Source organism: Pogonomyrmex barbatus, unplaced genomic scaffold (assembly GCF_055798465.1).
Source record: "Pogonomyrmex barbatus isolate J1 unplaced genomic scaffold, ASM5579846v1 scaffold1, whole genome shotgun sequence".
In the NCBI taxonomy this organism is placed as follows: domain Eukaryota; kingdom Metazoa; phylum Arthropoda; class Insecta; order Hymenoptera; family Formicidae; genus Pogonomyrmex; species Pogonomyrmex barbatus.
The window spans coordinates 27,322,366-27,343,540 of NW_028297098.1; the positions used below are offsets into that span (position 1 = coordinate 27,322,366).

At 40.4% G+C, this 21,175-nt stretch overlaps 3 protein-coding genes across 11 annotated transcripts in view; 1 reads left to right on the forward strand and 2 right to left on the reverse strand.

The window, feature by feature from the left end:
* Window positions 1–4,669, forward strand: part of LOC105422832 (ATPase phospholipid transporting 8A1) — a 30,612-nt gene extending 25,943 nt beyond the window's left edge. For 2 of the 8 annotated variants that reach the window (XM_089075401.1, XM_089075442.1), the window contains exons 21-22: window positions 1,972–2,069; window positions 3,239–4,669. In XM_089075401.1, the coding sequence (XP_088931527.1) occupies window positions 1,972–2,069; window positions 3,239–3,384 (244 nt within the window). In that variant the 3' untranslated portion in view covers window positions 3,385–4,669. Of the gene's footprint in view, window positions 1–104; window positions 902–1,271; window positions 1,304–1,971; window positions 2,070–3,238 lie in introns of those variants that run through there. The other 6 variants (XM_011632365.2, XM_089075424.1, XM_011632363.2 and 3 more) reach the window with 6 other exon arrangements.
* Window positions 4,670–4,834: 165 nt separating this feature from the next.
* On the reverse strand, window positions 4,835–9,697 carry LOC105422931 (uncharacterized). The gene is made up of 6 exons (XM_089076252.1): window positions 9,061–9,697; window positions 8,631–8,873; window positions 8,014–8,420; window positions 7,211–7,796; window positions 6,308–6,946; window positions 4,835–5,785 (listed from the first exon to the last, which is right to left on the reverse strand). The coding sequence occupies exons 1-6, from the start codon at window positions 9,396–9,398 to the stop codon at window positions 5,113–5,115; spliced, it is 2,886 nt and encodes a 961-aa protein (XP_088932378.1). The 5' UTR covers window positions 9,399–9,697; the 3' UTR covers window positions 4,835–5,112.
* Window positions 9,698–9,828: 131 nt separating this feature from the next.
* Window positions 9,829–21,175, reverse strand: part of LOC105422836 (uncharacterized) — a 38,215-nt gene continuing 26,868 nt past the window's right edge. The window contains exons 2-14 of one of the 2 annotated variants that reach the window (XM_011632367.3): window positions 20,251–20,488; window positions 19,712–19,820; window positions 19,498–19,522; window positions 19,207–19,387; window positions 18,411–18,772; window positions 17,536–17,605; window positions 16,499–16,816; window positions 16,168–16,321; window positions 15,487–15,821; window positions 14,439–14,552; window positions 14,111–14,209; window positions 10,589–11,146; window positions 9,829–10,349 (exon numbers count right to left, since the gene is read on the reverse strand). In XM_011632367.3, coding sequence (XP_011630669.2) covers window positions 10,182–10,349; window positions 10,589–11,146; window positions 14,111–14,209; window positions 14,439–14,552; window positions 15,487–15,821; window positions 16,168–16,321; window positions 16,499–16,816; window positions 17,536–17,605; window positions 18,411–18,772; window positions 19,207–19,387; window positions 19,498–19,522; window positions 19,712–19,820; window positions 20,251–20,488 — 2,731 coding nt within the window. In that variant the 3' untranslated portion in view covers window positions 9,829–10,181. The remainder of the gene's footprint in view (window positions 10,350–10,588; window positions 11,147–14,110; window positions 14,210–14,438; window positions 14,553–15,486; window positions 15,822–16,167; window positions 16,322–16,498; window positions 16,817–17,535; window positions 17,606–18,410; window positions 18,773–19,206; window positions 19,388–19,497; window positions 19,523–19,711; window positions 19,821–20,250; window positions 20,489–21,175) is intronic. The other variant, XM_011632368.3, reaches the window with a different exon arrangement.

Consider the following 21,175-nt stretch of genomic DNA (forward strand, 5'->3'; position numbering starts at 1 on the left):
CATCTATTTGCTCGCTTACGTGTTAATTATTTCTCGGAGTGCATCTTGTAAGAGAAAAAATGTTTTACTATGCCTATCAATATCGTTGCCTCCTAATTGAACAGATTAACTTATGAACAATTATGACAGGAGGTCGACAAAGCGATGGTTTAAACGATATTGGACCTTGATCTATCCGCGACGAAGATGCAATAGGCTGAGAGTGTATTCGTTTGTAGCACGTGGCTCGTGGTTCACGCACCGTTCCGAGCATGCATCAACCGCAACACTACAAATCTCATGTTCCTGAATAATCCGTCCATCCCGATATATCCCTGCCTTTCAAGAGTGCCAATGTAGTAAGCATTTTAACACGAGTGATTACTACATATATCTCGCGCATACATTCCTCTCAAATGCAATATTAGAATTAGCGCGATATATAAATTATTCAATACTAATGTTGCAATATTAATATTAATGAAAACTCGACATTGTATTTCATATGGCAACTCTCTAGTTTTTCATATACGTACGCGCTGGAAATTAATCATGCAGCGTCTGTGTATCCTAAAATACTTTTGATCTATGAAAAAAATCTTTGACGCAATATATATACAGTTCTTATATTTTTTTATATTTGGTATCATACTCGCAATTATAATAATATTTAATAATATAGTTATTATAATTATTTAATTCAGATATTTATTTAACGTATGTAGTAGAACTTCTCACACAGCTTTCATTATAATCCTAATCAATTATCTGCGTTACTATAATATAAAAAATAATCATGGTGTGATAGGTTCCACTGCATATATCTCTATATATATAATTTCTATTATTATCGTTATCATTGATTGTTATTAACAGTATAACCTTACCTGTGTTATTTTAAATTAAAGATTTATTTTATTTACACACGTTTTATTCCTCAGCATTGTCATTTAATATGCATTTTCCGTTTTACATGTGATGCGTGGCGTGTAGTTTTAGGCGGAAGATCAGTCCCTGTATTTTCTTTTTTTTTTTTTTTTATTCTGTATACATACCTGCACATAAAATATTTCAATGGAGCTAGATTATTGTAATTCAGGCCTCCACCTGTACGACAAATGGAACTTGAAGTCACGTAGCATTATACTTTCTCTCCCGATCTTTTTAAAGTGATAGCGCTTGTGTAGAATTAACAGTATATCAGCCATTATATTAATGCTCACTGTAAACGATTTGTCGTTCGTTAATACGGTCTTTTTTTGATGTGTTCTCTTACGTGGTATCCCATGCAGGCCTGTGCATGCCATCGCCGATCTCGCGAGGTGTAAGTACTCCCCAGAAGTAGTACGTAAAAGTTCTCAGTGCTCCCAATTATACTTTTTCTTTTTTATTCTCTCTTCACTACGAACAAGCGAGAACACCGCCGATTAAACGAGATCGCATGATCGTTCGATGTAACGCCTGGGCCAAGCACAGAGCACGGCAATTTTGAAAACCGCAATCACGCAGACGTCTCGAGATGTAGACACATGTACAAAGATTATAACTATTTTATTCACGCTTAGACTGCATACGTCCGACGCGCATGTCTATTCAATTAATTTAATTAATTTCCTAACGAGCATTACCTAAAAGGTAATCGATCTCTCCCTTTGTGAATAAATTAATAGACACCTCTCACGATTTCCCACGTTTGATTTTCACCTTGTTCTCTTATTTTACTTAATTTCTGCACGGTAATCGCACCGCACTTACTGCATCCGTCGTTCGTGTGGGGGAGGGAAAAAAAGGGGAAACGAAATTTGCTCGCGTTTTGCAATTGGAAATTGTGCCGTTGGCCGAGATTATTCCGAGGGGGATGATATTGAAAGATAGAACACTGAAAAAGACAGACACTTGTAATTCGCCGTTTGTCCATGTAACGCATGGACGAGGGAGCTCCCTGGCCAGCCGAGATTGTCTTAAATCATTGCTGAATGCCCGGCTTTGCAGATTGACCGAGACGGCGAGGCTGCTGAAAAATGTTAAAAGTGTTTTCACCAGGCGCTCGAACGCCGCCTCCAGAGTCAATGTCGAGGTGGAGCTATCACGTAAGTTGTCTCTTCCACAGACACTCGCATACCGGAGAAATAACTACCCGTTTACGGGATCCCACCCGGTCCCACCTCCTAACCGGTCTACCGGAATCGATTGCTCACACGTCTGTAAATTCTGTGACCCTCGCGAAACTTCTTTCTTACTGGGGTAAACTGGTCACGATTCCAACGTTCCTTCGTTACTTTAGCACTCGAGCACGCGCTTAATTTTTCACGGCTTTCCGTCCGTCCGTCCGTCCGTCCGTCCGTTCGTAAGCTTTTGTTTTTATCGACGAGTGCTGTCTCAAAGTTTACAAGTTTACTATTTCGTACGAATTCTACGTGTTTTCGATAAATCTTGATAATTAACCGCACACTTTTGCACATGCACCATTATATTTTATCATCTTATCTAGCTGAAAGTTATAGTCTTTTTAGCGGTCGATACGTGCATTTTACGCCTAGGCGTACCGGAAGTCGCGCGCTTCCTCTTTCATTCTCAAGTCCTCTCATGCGTGTTTCGTATCTGTCATCTCGAAAACGGCGGCGCGACACTTCCGGAACGCCTTGTACATACAGCTACAGTTTTAATTAGCGGAACGATACGAGACTAGAAACAAAAATTCTGTTTTTGATTTTGCTATAAATAGCGCTTTATTAAATCTCGATACTCAAATTACTTTAAGCAATCCCCGAGAATTTCCGGCTGCTACAAATAACATGTCTAGCGACGGGCTTAGAAAATCCGAAAGAAACAAATCAAGAATGAACAACAAAATCAAGACGAATATTCTCGTATATAAGCAAGAATATTAGAATCTACTTAGAAATCTTCCATGTGAAGATTATAATATTCTTATTTATATACAAGACTATTTATACTTGCATCGACTTGCAAATTCAAATCAAATCAAGACTAAAATTTTTCTAAGAAAATTATAATTACAATATTCCTGCTTATATACGAGAATATATAGTCTTATCTTGATTTATTTATTTATTTTATTTATTTTTTTTTTTTTTAATCTTTTTTGTGAAGTTTCATAAACGAAACTATTTAGAGATCTGTTCGAGGACTTTTGAGAAGGATGATCAAAGGCCCATCGCTAGACGCGGCTAATTAGACAAATTAGAAGACACGCCCGATGCTATGCATGTCCAATTAATGTACGTTCTTGCGGCAGAGATTAATGAATTGCGACCTTTGTTATTGCGCATGCTGCGCGATGCAGATGGTTTCGCGTTCTCTCAAGAGGAGGGTGGCTCGGTGACCCAGACGGACGTGATCAGAGCCTACGACACGAATCTTCCGAAACCCGGCGGTATGTGATTTAAGCGATGCGGCCGCCGCGCGGCGAGATGATGCCAGCCGCTCTTCCAAGCGGCCTGACGATGGAGAAGCTCGCGGCTTTGCGTTTCGCTCGTCAGAACGACGTCCGACACAGGGTCGGACCGACATTAAGCTTAAGGACGACCAGGGAGAAAGAGTTCTTCATCCCCCCCCCCCCCCGACCTGACGCGTTTCGCTGCGTTAGAATCTGACGATCGCTAGAACGGCCTTTCAGTCGCGACTGATGATCACTAATTTACGTATTTTATTTCGTCGGACTTACCCCTAAGGAGAAAGGGAATTGTAATATTTGTAATATTTGTCGCGTTTGCAACGTTGAGCAACTCGAGGCAAGAGATTCCTCTCTGAGAATTACCGCGCGATCCACTTTCGCAGAAGAGTACTCCGATACTCAGCATGAATAATTATTTTGATACTCCGTGAAGTTTTATTCTGATATACCGTAGAGATCTCGTTCTTCGAGCATCGGCGCTGCATTTCTCGCTCGCGATGCATTTGAGAATGCATTTCGCGTTAATGTCAAAGTCGCGTGCGCATAGTCCTATTATGCATCCAAAGGGGAAAGAAGGGAGGAAAGAAGAAAATCGTTTTCCATCTGTTTTCGCGAGGGCGGAACGCTCGATGTTTCCTTTCGGGCAAAAATCGTGCGGATTGCAAGTTGTAATTGCGATCTTAAATGTGTTAAGATGTATACATATATATATATATGTTTCATACGTAAATAGAAGATTTTTGTGCGACATAATTATTCCAGGAACGCGTTCGAGCGGGATCTTTCTGGAATTGCAAATACCTCTATATGTATTATATATATATATATAAAATAAAATTTGTACATTTCACAAATTAGATCTTCAATCTGACTGCGATCATTGGAGAATATGTTCGATTTTGTGCCAGGAAAAGACTGTTCCCCTCGTCCTATGTATATATATATATATATGTATATTGCATTACTCTTTACTCGTTCTTTTAAATCGATAACGTAGATACTTCATTATTGTATATACACAAATTGCGTTGTTATCTAGTCAGATGTTTATCATTCAGTTCAGAGTTTCACTTTTCCGCCCATCAGTACGCTGTTTTTTAAGTTTATGACTGAGGAATTTAATAGAGAGAAATATATATGTATTTGTATATGTATATATATATATATATATATATATATATATATATATATTCATATATATATATATACACATATAATATATGTAAAATAACAATTGTATACACTATGTTCGGAATAAAATGGTGATAAAGATATTATCATCTCATTTTTGTCCCAGCCATAAATTATAATAAACTACAACGACAAAAATATATAGAATACCAATCAGTACTCATTAGCTAATGTTTATAATACCTGAAAACTTATTTTTATTAAAGTAATATAGCAATATAATAATCATACAAAGCGCATGTAGATACGTCAGTTCTTCAAATAAAACGCTTCTGAGTAAATTCTATGTAACACTGAATGGTTCAATCTTATAAAGAATTATAAAGAATATTTATAATTGCATAAGTAATCAGCGCAGTTTATCAATGTACCAATATTTTGCCTGCCTGATTGTGTTCGAAATAACAAGACAATCGCAATTCTTCTTCACTCTTGAGACGAACGCACGACGAAAATTGGAGCCACGTGTCAATTGCCGTTGACAAAATCTTGCTTCAAGTTCAAAATCAAGTTCAAAATGTATTTCAAACGGTTTTTGGTGGTTCCAGCTTGAGGCTGATAAAAAAGTTCTCGCGGTCCTCTCGGTAGCGCGCTTTCAAAAGAAATTCGCACGCGAATGAGTTCAACGGGAAATTGTAGCCTAACGCGAATCTCTGGCAGTCTGTTAACCAGGCTGCGACGTCGAGAACGCGTTTTCTCCTCGAGTCTATCTTCTTCAATTTCGTCTCGTTCTCCAAACGTATTTTTGTCTCCAACACGATCACGCGCCATCGATGGAAAAATCTACGCGCGAGATAACGTTGCCTGGACGTCCAGATATTGTTTTTGCTTTCGTCAGTAATATTTTGACGCGTTTTGAATTTTACCCTGGCCAACGTCGCTGCGAAAATACGTCTGGCCAAACTCTGCTTAGATTCCATTAGGTTCTTGTCATCTTCTAAGCAAAGATCGTTGAAATGATTATTGACGGATAAAGATTCTGAAGCCCCACCAATTCGCGAGATTGATTGTTTCCTCGTGGAAGATACGACGTCCGTTTGAATTTTTCTCGGATTATTTAATTCTAGAACTTTGATGAGGAAGTGACCAACGTACGGCATGTAAGGTGGATTGCGTTTCGCTGTGGCCCAAGTCTTTTGGTACTTTGAACAGCGTGGATTCTTGTAAATCTTAGACAACTTCTCCATCGTCGCGTATCTAAGATACGTATAATTGTGTTAGTATAAAGAAACTATTTTTTTATATTCACACTTAAAATTATTTATACGTTGTTTGTCCAATAAATGTTACATATCTTATCATATATGCCGCGATAGAATCCTTATTTATTATTATGAGCAAATTAAAATGTTCTGCAATAGATTTAAAAAATAAAAATTAATAATTAAAAATAGATTTTGTATTATACTTTGTCTTCTAATTATTTATGTCGTTCCAAGATATATTTTTTTATTAGCTGATTTAATAAAACATCTACCTAGCTATTTTTTATAAACGTTTTAAATATTTTTTAATTAATAATATCAATCGTAGGTGATCACCACGACAACCAACCGTTTTATTGGCATAAAACGGAGAATTAGAAGATATTCTCCAAATTTTATTTATTAATCTGTAGAAAAATTTACAGAAGTTAAATATTTATATTTATTAAAATAATATGAGTTAAAGGTAAAATAATTCTGTTTCAAACCAGTAATGGTTAACGAGTAGAGAAACCTGCTAGCGTGATGACTTCTCAGATAGGACCAGCTTCTTCGGAGCCTGTAGATCGGCGGAGCCTGCAGACCAGCCAGGATGGACCTGCAGGACTGAAAATTGCCGAGCGCGAGGCATTTGTCGGCGGCGTTGATAAATCTCGCCATGATTCTGGTTCTCATATCGAGCTGCTTGATCGCGAGGATCTCGCTGACGGTAAGACAGGAGATCCGGTGGCTGAAGGCGATCCACGCGCCCAGATTTGGCGCGTTGCGCGACGATCTCTGATAGATCAGTACCTCGATCTCGGTCGCGGGAATGCGAACGAAGAGATCGCGATCGATCGAGGTGAGTTGCGTGGCGAGGGTGGTGCTATCCAAGTCCCACACGGTGATGCGAAGGTTCATCCTCAACAATCTCCGCAGGTACGCCGTGCCCTCGCCGACGTTCTTTTCGCTCGTCTTCTCGTCGCGTTTGCGTACACCATGGATAGAAAGCACACGATCCAGGAGGCTATTAGATTTCCCCGTAATGACAGTCTCGGAATTACCGTTCTCGCCCGAGACCCGGCTCTTTCGTCGGCAGAAGAACTTTCTTCTCGTCTGCCTCTCCTTTCCGCGTCGGAAGTTCTGAAGAGACGTCAAGTGATGCCTCAGCTCTCTGATATAAGAGACTTTACGTAAGAAATTACTGAGTGTAAGTTGCGATTTAAATTATAATATACGCGAATTATCTTTTCTCTCTTAAATTACTTAATGAAAAATCCAGACGGGCAGTTAAATTAAATTGAAATTGAACGCCCCTTGAATTCCCATTCTTAAAATTCTTTTAATAAGTTAATAGTCAAGTCTCAAGCAAGAGTTCTCTCAATTATAATAAAAAGTCGTGCAGTTTTCAGGATGACAAAAATTTTTTCCGTGTCACCTGTAGGCAACCGCCGCTGCTTGAGGTCTGTACCAATATTCCGGCGTCCAGAAGAGTATCACCCGTCCTCTAGTGACGGCACCGACGATGCTGGATCCGTTGGATGTCAAAGCGGCACACGAGACGCTGGCTGTCAATTGACGGCGCGAGACCGGAAGTCTCAGCTCCGAATCCGACGGCTGTTTCCGGATATTGACCGCACTTGGTGATCGGAGAGTCTGCACGGTTTCGCGTTCACCAGGCTGTACCGACCATGGGCCGAGCGCGTGGAAAAAATGTGCCGCCGAAGATAAGGCGTACCTTCGTGGATGCTTTTGACCCTTTAAGAATCGGCAATTGTCCTCCCAAATCGTCACGCCGCTCTCGATCAGCTTGCGAGGATTGACGACGTCAACGTAACCCGAATCACCGCGAAAAGGACCGAGAATCAATTCGGAATTGCATTTTTCCGGTATCCCGAAGCCGAAACGCGACACTTTCGACGCTAAAGATCCTCTTGGTCCCTTCCGATAATGCGGTTGACGTTTTCCGTACTTGTTTTCCATATGTTCTATGAACTCTTCCTCGGAGAGCATGTTTCGTCGCTCTAAATATTTTTATTTAACATTTATATAATGTATTTTAATTAAAATGTTTATATTCATAACGTATCGATTTATTTAATAAATAAATTGTATTATTTTTTTCTACTCATTTTCTCTTTACGTTCGTACGTTTTTCCTTATTTTTGTTTCGAGAGTAATTTGAATTTGTCAAATATATTTAAATAGATAAGAGAAATTTACGATTTTTGCAAGTCTAACCGCAACATCGACTGTGTTTCCCAAGAATATCGATGCCGACGCTGTTGTCCAGTTGACAGATGTTGCAAGGCGAACTTTTGCAACTCGCGGCGTAATCGCAACGACGCACGTTGCGATTTCTTGCGAAAAGAACATTGCAGAGTCCGTCGGCGCGTTGCAATCTCGCGCGACCGCCGAACCTCGTCTGACACGGCCAGCTGCGGCAGGATTTCTCGCAGGCGACGTAATGCGACATGCGATCCTCCAGCTCGTACTTGATATCCTCCAAACTAGCTCCGGCGAATCTCACCGGAACCGGCGTGTAGTGACCATCCATCAACTCGTTGTAAGATGGCCCGAGATACAAGTCCTTCTCGGTCCACGTGGGAGTAACATAATCGCCGGCGCCTCCATAATGACTCCATAATCTGTATCCATTTTTTTTAATATACGATATTATTTAGACGGTATCACCGGAATGAGAATCTATACATTTTCGCTGAGCGAAAATCAACTCTAGACTCTAGACTCGTCTTTTTTTTACGCAAACTAAGCAACTGATGATACTAGTAAATTACGGTTTAATAAAATGTACATTTGCAAATAACGCGAATAATGAGACAAATATCAATGTTTACACCGATCGCCACCTGAATATCGGCCTCTTGCATTTCGCGTTGCGATTGCTTCTGACTTCGATTTCGGAAGATAGTAAATACAAAGTGCTACTACTCGACGAGCTTGCCGCCGTTGTTTCGGATAACGAACTACCATTTCCCTTGTACGCCAGCAATCTTCGAACTTGCTCGCACCAGATCCTCCAAGAAACTCTGCGCCGTGAACCGCCGAGCTCGTAATAATTAGCTCGACCGTCAATAAATCTAAGGGCAACGCGCGAGAGATTGATTGCAAAAATTTTTTCCTCTTACATGAAGATTGACTAAATATTCTCCGGACATATTTAAGATAAATAATTAATTAAATAATTTAATATTTGTTCAAATTGAAAGAAATGGCGAATCCGATTATTTCCTTATATCCCTCGTTTTTTCCGACGAAGGACTGTACCTTGCCTTTAAAGTCCTGCGACGTCTTCTCCTGAACACACTGAGCGTAACGTATTCTAAGGGATACACAGACACGAGTTCGAAGCTCTCGATACTGGCGTCGATACCAGGTGGACAAAGGAAATTGGAATTAATCTGGAGGATGTCGGCCGCAACGATCAGCCTAGTCGGCGTGAGACCCAGGGCAACCTGACGAATCCCACGACCATTTCTCGTCGTCTCCGCGAACGGCGATTCCACCAGAATCGTTTCGGAAAATTCGTAGTACTCCGACTGCAGCAGCTTGCGTATCCTATTACTCCGCGAGCGACCGGGCAACCTCGTTCCACGTGACGTCATGGAGGCGCGTGGCGAGGAAGAGGGTGGTATCGCGCCGCGCGGATCATCTATGAGATTCTGCACGAACGAGGAATTTTCAAAGCGTTCAGGAATCGTCTACTTGTCAGTGCCTAACCCTGGTGGATCGATGCTTCCTCGAAATGTCAGAGAGAGAGAGAGAGAGAGAGAGACGAGTATTATTATTCACAGACAACTTCTCGAGAGACGTTCGAGAGAAAGTGATAAATAAATTTATATACATATTTGTGAGAATTAAAATTAAGTGTAAAATTGATTAATGTAACTTATTATGCTTATAATACTGAAATTTATAGAAATTAATTTTAATTTATAAAAATTAATTCCTACACACTTTCTAGAATCACTTTCTTCATGGATTTTATCTTATCTATCTAATTCATTTAGTCTGGGAAATCGATAGGATTCAGCATTTTATGTGTGTCATCGGTTTTATTTAAAAATTCAACATCTCGTCGAATTTTCCGTTAAGATTCGTACATAGCCGCGATCGCAGTAGATTACATTCAAAAGACTACGTGATAAATACTGGTCGTGAAACCTCGTCTCGATTAATAAGAATTAGCTTTCCATCACTCCTTACTCTCGGTGTATAATACGATAATAAATAAGATATAAAAAACATGTACGTGTAAAAGAACCTCACCAATAGGGGGAGTGCCTTTTCACTTATAATTAAGTCGAAATGGTTAGCGAAACGTGCAAAAATGTACAAAATTTACGAAGATACAAGATGATTGTTACTACGTCCTTCCGATTCGATTCTTATCGACTATTGTTCTCCGGATTCACTTTGATGGTGACTTTGTTGCTGAGAGCGGAAGCGAGCTTCTCGACGTTGCTCTGAAGAAGCTTGTTCGGCTCTGAATTCGTTGTTTCGTTGCTGGATGTCGCCGCGTTCTCGAAAATAGTCTTCACGGGTGACTGATTCTCCTAATACACCAAAAAACATAAGATCGTGTTTTTGTCGGTTTCTTTGAAAACTGTAATATTGTATAAAATTCATGATTAAACAATTCTATAAATTTTGAAATGTGCAAAAAAATATATACAATACAATTGAAATACATTTATAATAATTCTAATTGTAATACCTTCCATCGATCTCACACAATTTTTATGCGACCGATCTTATTTTTTATTATGTTTAATTTTAACTGATTGTTACTTACACCTTCAGTCTTTCTTCTGAGGTTCGACCTCTGCAGGGTTGCGGCAAGCTCGTTCTGCAGCCTGGACACGACGGGGCCATTGTCCGACTCGTCGGCAACGCCATTCTTGTCGCGACTCGGCTGCTGCGGCAAGAATTCCAATCTGGATGGCTGCTTCGTCTCACCCTCATATGCTCCTATCCTAATGGCCACCTTGCCGCCGGATAATTTCGAAGTTTGAAGACCGTTGGTCGGCGAAACCGATGCGGGTGAGCTCTTTGCGAGCTCCGCGACGGGACTCGTCGCGGCGTCCTTGGGTACCTTACTTCCGGTACCGATGTGACGCGGACTACCGTTCGTCGAGGAGGGGCTTGTCACTGGAAAATACGTTGGCGGTGGTTTCGGCACTGTGTTAGGCATCTCCTTCAACTTGAACGACTCGATGCTCTGCATCTCCACTGAGTCGTCGCTGTTGCGATTTTTTGAAGGAAACGGAAGCGGAGGAGGCGGTGGCACCGAAGAATCCGTCGTCGCCGCTGCTGTCGTTGTTGCCTCGTTGAGCACTCTTTTTTCCTGTTCCTGAGGAAACAATGCAATGTGTTGATATTTCAATGTGTTACAAACATGTAAATAAATTTCAATATATCTTGAAATTCAGGACCGTATTCGATATAAAAATCAATTTAAAAGAAATATATTAGATATTTTATTAATTTAAATAATTACAATTTAAGACAATTAATATATGTTTTAAAATAGATATATATATATATTTTTTTTTAATATATTTTTAATATATATTTTAAAAATGTATTCTTAATTTGTCGATGACACGAACGTATTAAATATGTTTTACGACTTAATAAATTGTCCTTGGACGAACGTGCCAAGGTCTTAAATTGAATCGCACATTAATTCGCACGTTGTTTCATATATAATTACTAACATTATAAGGTGTGATTGTAACCAATGCTTGTTTCCTCTTCAGCGTGTCGCTTATATTATTCATTTTCGAGTTTTTCTTATCCATACTCGACTCCGAATATTTTCGATTATAGCACTAACGATCTGAGTAATTTAATACGTCATATATCCCACTTGTGTTTTCCGTGAGCTGACTGTTTCCTTTTTGCGCTTGCACTTTTTACATTCACCGCGCGTTAAACAGTCATATGTATATATTACCCACTATTAAAATCTATCACATCTTTACACGCACGAGGTATGACTATAAATATCTTCAACATACATTGTTTATATATATTAAAAAGGATCTTCTTTATGGCAGTTTCCGTCGAGATTATTTTTTATTGTTCTAAAATCCCTAAATTTCTGCTTAAAATTTTCCCGGAATCATCTTCTTGGAATCATCAGATGTCGATGGAGGGATCTCTTTCACGACACGTCGACGTTACAAAGAGCATTCTCTCCGCTCCTCGCCGCGACGTTCTTTCCTCGGGCTTCTGCCCCGTTTCTTCCTCTTCGAGTTACGATCGCACGAAGACCTCGCGTTTCGCGGTATTTATTTCGCGAGCCGCCGATCGCGCGACACGACGGCGGGCGACTGAAAGAACGCGCGGCTGGAAGAGCGAGCGTTACGTCGTCTTACGCCGGCGCTCTTATGTAAGCCCTATTATTTTGCACGTCCGCCGCAATTCGTAGGAAACTGCAATCGCGGCAAAATGTATGGCACAAGAGGACGCGACGTCAGCGCGGCGCGGCGTGTCGCGTTGCACTCCCCGATATCGGGGATATGCCTCGCGGACGATACGAATCACCGTCGGCGATCTCGCGAACGAACGAATCCGCGAATGTGTCCCGATAACGATGATTAATGGACGATAAAGCGGCAACGAGCCGCTAATCGGCCTCTCTCGCTTGTGCAACAACCGATCCGTCACCGCGGGAAAAATGCGGGACAGTGATTCGCGAAAACAATATTTAATAGTTATCGCTACCAAAAAAAAAATGATGAGATGTGTATCTCAGTGCGAAAGCACCTTATTGCCGGTGCGCATCTTGTCGGTCGACAGATACATGAGAGTCATTTCCATCGTTCACATCATTATCTTGGCGATTCGAAGACACTCGAGATACCGCCTGGCTTTAAATACCACTTCCAAATTATTGATTATTAGATAATTAATTTTCGCGGCGGGCTTATCATTATTACATTAGCGATTAAACAAATGTCGCGCGTACGAAAATGGCGTGTGCGAATAATTGATAAGTAATTAATTCCCCGCTGGTTTGTTTCCGCGATCGAACGCAGTCTGCCGTCGCGCGGATGTTTCCCGCTCGTACATTTTCCTGCCGCGCGATAATGCAAGAACTGAAACAAAACGTCGAGATATACGTGACTTTAAGGTGCAAACTGCTCGCTATCTCTCGTCGTTTCAACAAGACTACCGAGCGTCGTGGCCGATGTGTACTCAACAGGTATATACACACACACACACACACACACACACACACACACACACACACACACACACACACACCCCACACACACACACACACACACACACACACACACACACACACACACACACACCCCACACACCCCACACACACACACACACACACACACACACACACACACACACACACACACACACACACACACACATGTGAACGTGCCGGTGCGTCAGCAACGACACGCACGCACGCACTCACACATGTACGTCGTTATGTAGTCTGCACACCACACTAATGACTTTCCAGAGTCTTCATAATTTCGTGCTCTTATCTGTTTGCAATGGCGGATCCTTGCTTAGCGGTTGTGTGTAATTAAAAACGCGCTACTCGAGCCCGCCTTTTAGCTACGCCTCGAAAATATCCTCGGTCAAGAAAAGGCACGCAGACTCGTATCTTCATCTATTTTCTTCGACTCGTCTCGTTAAAGCGAAATTAACTTGATATATATAGAAACATCTACTGTTCATCATTGTTGAATATGCCGCGTATTATGTCTTCGCGCGATCATTGACTCTATCTTGTTAATTACCATCCACCTTCGGAAAAAAATTGTAATTAATATCATATGAATTCCTGTATTATATTTCAATTGATTAGATTCTTTTAATTCAAATGAATTTAATCGTTACGTTCCATCTAAAATTTATCGACTCTCTGAATTAGTTATTTATTACCGCTAGAACAATGGTAGAACGGTTAAAGAAATCGTTCGTAGATGCGCATAATATTAATGCTTGATCGCAATTACAACGTACAGCAAGTTACGTCACTAATCGGTCTGAAAGATATGCTTATCAGTAAACAGTACACCAGACTGGCGTCAGGTGGACTATTGTTATCGCATAAAAGTTGGAGCATCGTACGTTTCGAGGCTCCACGAGGCGAAAACAAGCAAGTAAATTCGCAAAGCTTAGTTTTATAAAATCCAACAGAATTTTTCAAACATTTTTTTTTAACATACAATAAGATAACAAATATTGATAAAATTTGATTCTTATAACTCGAAATTTAAATTGCGCAGTTTTCAAGTTCAAAAAAAGAAGTTGATTATTTAATCTCTCTTACCTTCTCTTGAGCTTCTTTGGGAACCTGTTCCGAAGACTGCGCTTTTTGCTGAGCAGAATTGAACATCTTTTGGTGTGCACGCTTAAACTCCTCCATCAGCTGTAAAAAAAAAAAAAATAAAGCGTCGATTTTATCGTACTGCGTCTTCGATCAGTAATTCGATATAACTGTAAGGTGTAATGTCGCAATAATTAATAATCGTAGAAATGCCGTTTAAAACAAATATGGCTAGTGTTGAATAAGCGAATTGCATATGAAATAGGCATTCACTATTTATACAGACGCAACTATAATTAGCGCATGTATACATTTGCAAAGAAGAACTGACCTTATCGTGTGTGACTTTTTGCTCCTGTGACCTTAAGGCTTCAGGATTCTGAGGCTTGCGATTATCTGGAGCTTTTTCCTTTGGCGCTTCCGCTTTGGCGGCATTGTTCATCCTCTGCGAAAGAAAAATAATACCAAACACGCAATGGTAATAAATGCAAAATACAGATATGATCAATGCGTCACGGTAAATTAAAAATAATAAATATACGACTTGCATTCGAACATCTTTTAAACCAATTTATTATTTTTGCGTTGTCTCCGATGCTCATTTATGTTATCTCAATTTAATTATTTGTTATATTTTCCTGAATAATTTTGTTTATAACTTTGTATCTTTTCACATTTGAATTATTACTTTTAAGCACTGATGAAGACAGTAAAGTCAAAATGTTTGTAATTAAATAATTTAAAATAGGTTATAATTTTTTCGTTTTAAACATTATCTTTTTGCTCATTTTCTTGATCTCTTTTTTACATTGTTATATTGTTATAGTAACACACGAGCTTGTTTAATTTTCAATTTCTCATGAAATGATAAATCATAAAACGTAATTCATCCCGGATATTTTTACAAATGTTATCGTCTAGAAAGAATATAAAAATTAATTTTGCGAAAAACATAATTTGTACGTAAATACAACGGATAATCCAGATGCCGATAGATAGCGAAAGATTAAATTTTTTACAGCACATTATATCGTAAAGTACTTCAACTCATTGATAATGCTCATCAATTTCTCGCGATAGAACATAAAAACATAAAAGATATCGTAGATAAACAGATCAATAAATCACAATCAAAGATATCACTGCAAAACAATGATTAAAAAAATTACGATTACGTTCATCGAGAAAAGAAGACAAGGAGCAAAATTGATTGCAATATGCGCGATAATACGCACGCCACGATAGAAACGAACGATAGGAACTGGGTTACAAATTATGTTTTGCCTTTGCTCGTCCTTGAAGTCCTTCAGCAAGTTTGTCTCCTTTTTTTGAGGAAGACCGCGATCGACTTTATTTCCAATCTAGCCGATCGATCTTACCTGCTGCGCTCGCCTCTGCAACTCCTGCGTGATGGCGGTGCTCAGATCGGTGCTGGCAATCGGCGACGTCCTGGCGACGTCCTTGCGCGGCGTCGCGTATGCGGCCGTCGAAGTCTCCGTCGTTTTGCTGGTGACGCTGCCGGATGCGCCGGTCGCCGATCCGTAAGAAACGGTGGATGCTGGCTCGCAGGACGACGTCGAGAGGGACGACGATGTGGACGCGGAGTCCTTGCTGCAGGACGACTCGAGGCTCGACTCGGTCTCCGTCGATCCAGTGCTGCCCATTGACATGGTGCTGCCCATTTGCATGCCCATGGCGTTCATTGGTTTGGTTTCTGTAACACCATGATCCGTGATTGTAATGTAGAATATTAGAAGCGATCTTTGTAAATTCAAAATTTTAATCTTCATTGATAAAAAGTATTTAATTCGTATCGAATTACTCGATCGTTTATGTGTTTAACAGGAAGGAATACGATGACATGCAAAATATTTTAATCTTTTATCAAGTCAGCAGATTTCTAATGAAATAAAAAAGAAAAAGGTCGGGAGAGGAACTTGCAATATTTCAAGATTTATGATTCCGCATGAATCGACAGCGGAAAGAGAGCTTCGACTTGACGCTCGAGCAAACGCGGTCAGTTATTATTCTAACTGATGCTGTAGGAGAAGCCGTCAAACCTGCTGGCCATTTGTAAGGAAGCGGCGGCGGAGGTGCAGGTGGACAAACCGACTGATGCACCTCTACGGTCGTTATCGTCTTCCTCTCCGCCTCGCTCTGCCTCTGCATGAGTTGCAGGTCCGTCAATCGATTCCCGACAGCCTGGCCGTTCTCCTGCCGCAGAAAATTATTATCGCGTCGCGTTAGCGCACACGTCGATTGTATATTTAATTAGACCGGCTTATCCGATCGCTTAACGAGGCAACGTTTTAAGATGAGCAATGGAGCACGATGGAGGCAACGAAAACGGATCGCGGACGCAAGTGGCGAATGGAAGAGAAATCTTCTTACTTTGGAGCCATGGTACATGGGCAAGTCGTCCGCGGGCCCGTCATAAATCACGTCCTGCTGCCTCGCGTTATCTCGCCGATAGGCCAGCCGCCGATTAGCCTCGTCTCGTGGATTCGCATCGAAATCGTGCACCTCGTAGTCGATCCTGGGCGCCACGGGATCGTAAAGCGGCTCGTTGTCGATGTCATCGTCGTAATTACCGCGTGGGTTGTAGTGATACTGCCCGCTCGGTACAGGCCGGTGATTCTGGTTCTGGTTCGAGCTCTGATTAACACGAATCACGGTTGTGTTATTCGGTTTTCGCGACCATTCCGGCGCCTAGAAAAACGGTCAAATTAAATCCCAATGAGAGCGAGAGAGGTGTTGCGCCTACGCCTTTTAAATGGTCTCGTACTTTCAAACGGGTTAAAATAGTTAAAAATAGTTAAGATGTATCCATTATTAACAGCAAATGTTAAATCAAAAATCGGAGAAAGTAAAGTATGTTATTTATTTAAAAATAAAATATTTAAGAATATTTAAAGAATTTAAGATGAATCTTTTTCAATTATTATTAATTCAACGATTATTTTTATGTGATGATAGACCTTAATTTATAACAAAAATATAATTAATGTAAATTTTGATTAGTTAACGTAATTATTATTTACCAGTGATAGAATTAATGTGATAGAATTTTTAATATATCCGGTTTTCTAAAAATAATTAAGATATTATTTGGTGCATAACGGTAAAGTTGATAAATTACTACACCATATCACACCATATCTATTTCATATCACACAGAACATAACATTTCATTAAATCAATGTATAATTCGATAAAAGATAAAAAGAACGAAGTAAGATATATGCTAATGCTAATTCTAATTTCACGAGTCTTAAACTTTTTCAAAACTTAATATATATAAAATTTAATTTTCATTGTTTTTCCTCAGCGAAACGCTGCTTAGAGTAAATGGAAAATGATTGTTGAAGTAAATTCTACATTGCGTAATTGTGTGTAAAGTTAGATATTTTATTTTGATGATCCTTTACCTGATCCACGTGCGCCCATTCCGAGGGAGAACTGCAACTGGTGGTCGACAAGGCGAGAGGACAGCATATCCTACAAAGTCACACCCGGAAATGAAGCGGGACTTGTCCGCCGGCGATTATGCAAGTGAGTCCGCGGCGATTTCTAAAGAGCGGAATTCGCGGGACGCGTGTTTTTATCGCGGGAGTATCGGCGAGAACGAGGAAGAGGATGAATGTTTATATACGTAGCGGCAAGGAATCCGAGTACGTGGCAGACTCTGTGATCGTTATCGCCGAGTGTCCTATTAATGGACCGACTTTCTCTCGGTGTAAATTCATTGATGGCACCTGATAACGGTTCCGATTGCCGGCAGAGACACGTGCACAGGTAGCGCGTATCGTAAGCAATCGCACGTTTACGCGACTTACGCTTTTCCGACTTTGCCATAAACGAGGTGAGCCGTAATTGCGATCGGTGATGATCGTTCCAAAAAAAATCTGCAATGCGATCTTATAGATAAACGCGCGTGTTATTTCAGATGATCTATTCGCGTCAAAAAAATTCAATAATTCCGTCTATTATTATTTACGCATGGTGCAGTAAAAAAGATAAAGAAACAACAAAAGAGCGAGAATATAATACAAATATAAAAAGTATTTTCTAATTATAATTTAATTTTAATTTACATGTAATTTAATAATACTATATTACATTCTCAACGAAAATGTTTAAAAATTATAAATATATAATTTCTATTCTGAAATCTGACGCGAATGATATCATCTAAAATGATATCAAGTGATTTTTTTCAAAATTTCTAGATTAGGTAACTTCAAATTTTGATGAAATAATTATAATTATAATTATAATAAAGCTGCTTATAATTGCAACCGACCTTCCGTTTCTGTTGCAGGCGTCGTCACGAGGATACCGCTGATGCATCCTGCCGTCGTGATGATGATGCTGCGGCGAGGACGACGGGTTGCTCTGATGCTGCGGCGGCGGACTCGCCGCTGCTACGCTGGACGTCTCGGAATCATAGCCGCTGGAGCCGCGAGTCCACAGTGGCTCGGGACAATCGTAAAGGTGATTGGGCGACATGGGTCGTTGCACCACGAGATCGAGGATCGCCGAGCTGCGCATTACCTCGATGGCTCGCTTGAACGGAAGATCGGTCAGCCGTTGTCCATTGCACCAGATTATCACGTCGCCGGCCTTCAGGCCTGCCGCTCGCGCAGGACCACCCTCCCTCGTGCCCTAAGAGTTTGCTTTTTATAAACAAAGCTAATATTTTGTCCGCTCATTTCTAAATAATATCGACTCGCGAAAGTTTTTAAGTAAAACATCGAAATAGGTGAACGCAAGAGTTCGGAATGGATAAAATTTATTACTTTACTCCAATCTATTTAGATATATATGTTTCTGTTTCTAATACAGTACAGTACAGTACAGTAATTAAAAAATTAAGAATTAAAAAATTAAAAATTAAAAAATTAAAAAATTGTATAGAGATTTGTAGTTCTATTGAATAAGCAGAGGATTAAATGCTCTTTCAGAATAATTCTCATTTTTTAAGCGAGGTAAGATAATTCTCATAATACTGGGGCAAAAATCTCAAGAATATCAGATGCTTTTACGTGAACCTTTTACGTGACCTAATTCGGAATATGTCTAATTAGGATGTTATTAACCTGAACTGTAAGACCAGGTACGATGCCTCTGCAGACGCCGCATCCCAAACGACCCTTCTCGCCGACGAGAATCCGAATTCTGACTTCTGCGCTCGGCACACTGCCTAAACCAGTTTCGTTGTACTGCAGCTGCTGTTGCTGTTGCTGCACCATGTGCCAGGTAACCGGATCGTTCGGATTGCTTTGAGAATAAGAGACTTTTGTAACGGGAGGATGTCGATCGGAAGAAAGGGAAGGAAAACGCACATATGCGTGGCGCGCACAAGATTTTAATTAAGTTTCGATACTTACTCCTTTACGGGTATCATCCCAACGCCTGCAATACATAAATAGAGAGTCATAAATTCCCGCTATCAGCAACGAGGTAGAGATTATTGGCAACACGCCGCGCACATATTACTATTATTAATTATTTTTCTTCACGATCGCAAAGTTGTTTCTATGCGATGCACGGAGAAGTATTATATTGCGCGGTCGATAATTAAGATGAAAACGTGATAGTTACTTCGAATTTTGAGAACCAAGACTTGCTGATTCTTCGCTAAGAGTGCGACCTCCTGATGGACAGCGTCCTCCACTGGGTAACCATTCACCCTCAGAATCTGATCTCCTACCTGAAAGCGACAAGCAATAGAATGACGAAAGCGAAAGTGTTAACATCCTTTTCTATATTAATCCTATGGTAATCCTTCATGGTTACACTTCATAAAATTTATACTTAGCCGTTTTTAAAGGATTATCAAATCAACAGTATTAGTTCCATTAATTTCAAAAAATTACAATATATAATTCCAACGTTTAAGAAAGTAGAACAATGGCGTTCTAGTAAAAAATTTAATTTGAACATAAAAAATGATGCTCGGGTCATTTTGACACAGTGTGACCACGATGGGTTAATTAACATAATGCGTGACACATATAGAAATAAATCTACTTTCTCTTAATCACAATCAAATAATTTAAAAAACATTGCAAAAGGAAAAGAAAATGTTATGTGAATTTCTATGTAGCAGGAGAAAAAAGATAATGATGAGAGATAAGTACCCTCAATCCATTTCTGTGAGCCTCGCCACCCGGTTGGACGTCACTGACGTAAAACCCGGCGGCGTATTCGCGTCCACCTCGTAATGAGAAACCAAAGCCGGCGTTACCGCGACGCCTCAGACGCACGTTCCTGGTCACGCCGATGACGGCCATCCTGCCACCTCCCGCCGGGTTCCCAGGACCTCCACCGGTCGACGATCCCGTTCCAGCACTTGATGCGCTGGAGGAGCCACCCGACCTGTTGGTGTCGTAAAAAGGCATATAAATAACGTCGTTCCCTGCTACTCTGCCGGCCGAGCATAAAAGGTCGACAAGAATTCAATTATTCTTTAAGGGTCTTCGATAATTGCAAGAGTGTGACTAATAAAAAAAATTTCAAGGATGTATCACTCTGTTAAACGTTCCAAAATAATACCTTTTATTTTATTCTTACTGTAATATTTTTGAAATTTTTATGTTAAGATCTTTCTTGTTTTTTTTTTTTTTTTTTTTTTTTTTTTTTTCATAGAAATCTGTAATAAATATTTTCTCGTTGGTGCAACTATCTCCTCCGCTGTTTCTACCATCGCGATTTTATTTCACCTTCGAGTAATTGTCTCGCAAAGATCCTCATTTTCGCGCTGTGAAATTAATGACCACACCTGGCGCACTAGCACGAGGAAGGAAGGCGAGCTGAGGAAGCGGAGGTGGCGGTAATAAGGTGGAGGAATCGCGTGGAATTTCGCGCGGTCTGAAAGGTGAAAGAGAAGGATGGATGGAGAATGACTCGGGACGAGGTCGGGGACACTTTGCTAATGACGCCGAGAATCCATCTTCGGATGGACATTGAAAAGATTGCGTGCGACATGAAGCGGACGCTGTAGAACACGAGAGATGACACCGTAAATGATAGTCATTAACGGGAACGGGAATCAGCTTCAGATTG

Bases quoted from the DNA above. Each gene is read 5' to 3' on its own strand.
- LOC105422931 (XM_089076252.1), bottom strand. From the start codon at position 9,398: ATGACGTCACGTGGAACGAGGTTGCCCGGTCGCTCGCGGAGTAATAGG. The intron at 8,874-9,060 runs GTACAGTCCTTC...CGTTGCCCTTAG, and splicing joins CGCAGGACTTTAAAGGCAAG to ATTTATTGACGGTCGAGCTA. The intron at 5,786-6,307 runs GTTTCTCTACTC...TACGTATCTTAG, and splicing joins AGAAGTCATCACGCTAGCAG to ATACGCGACGATGGAGAAGT.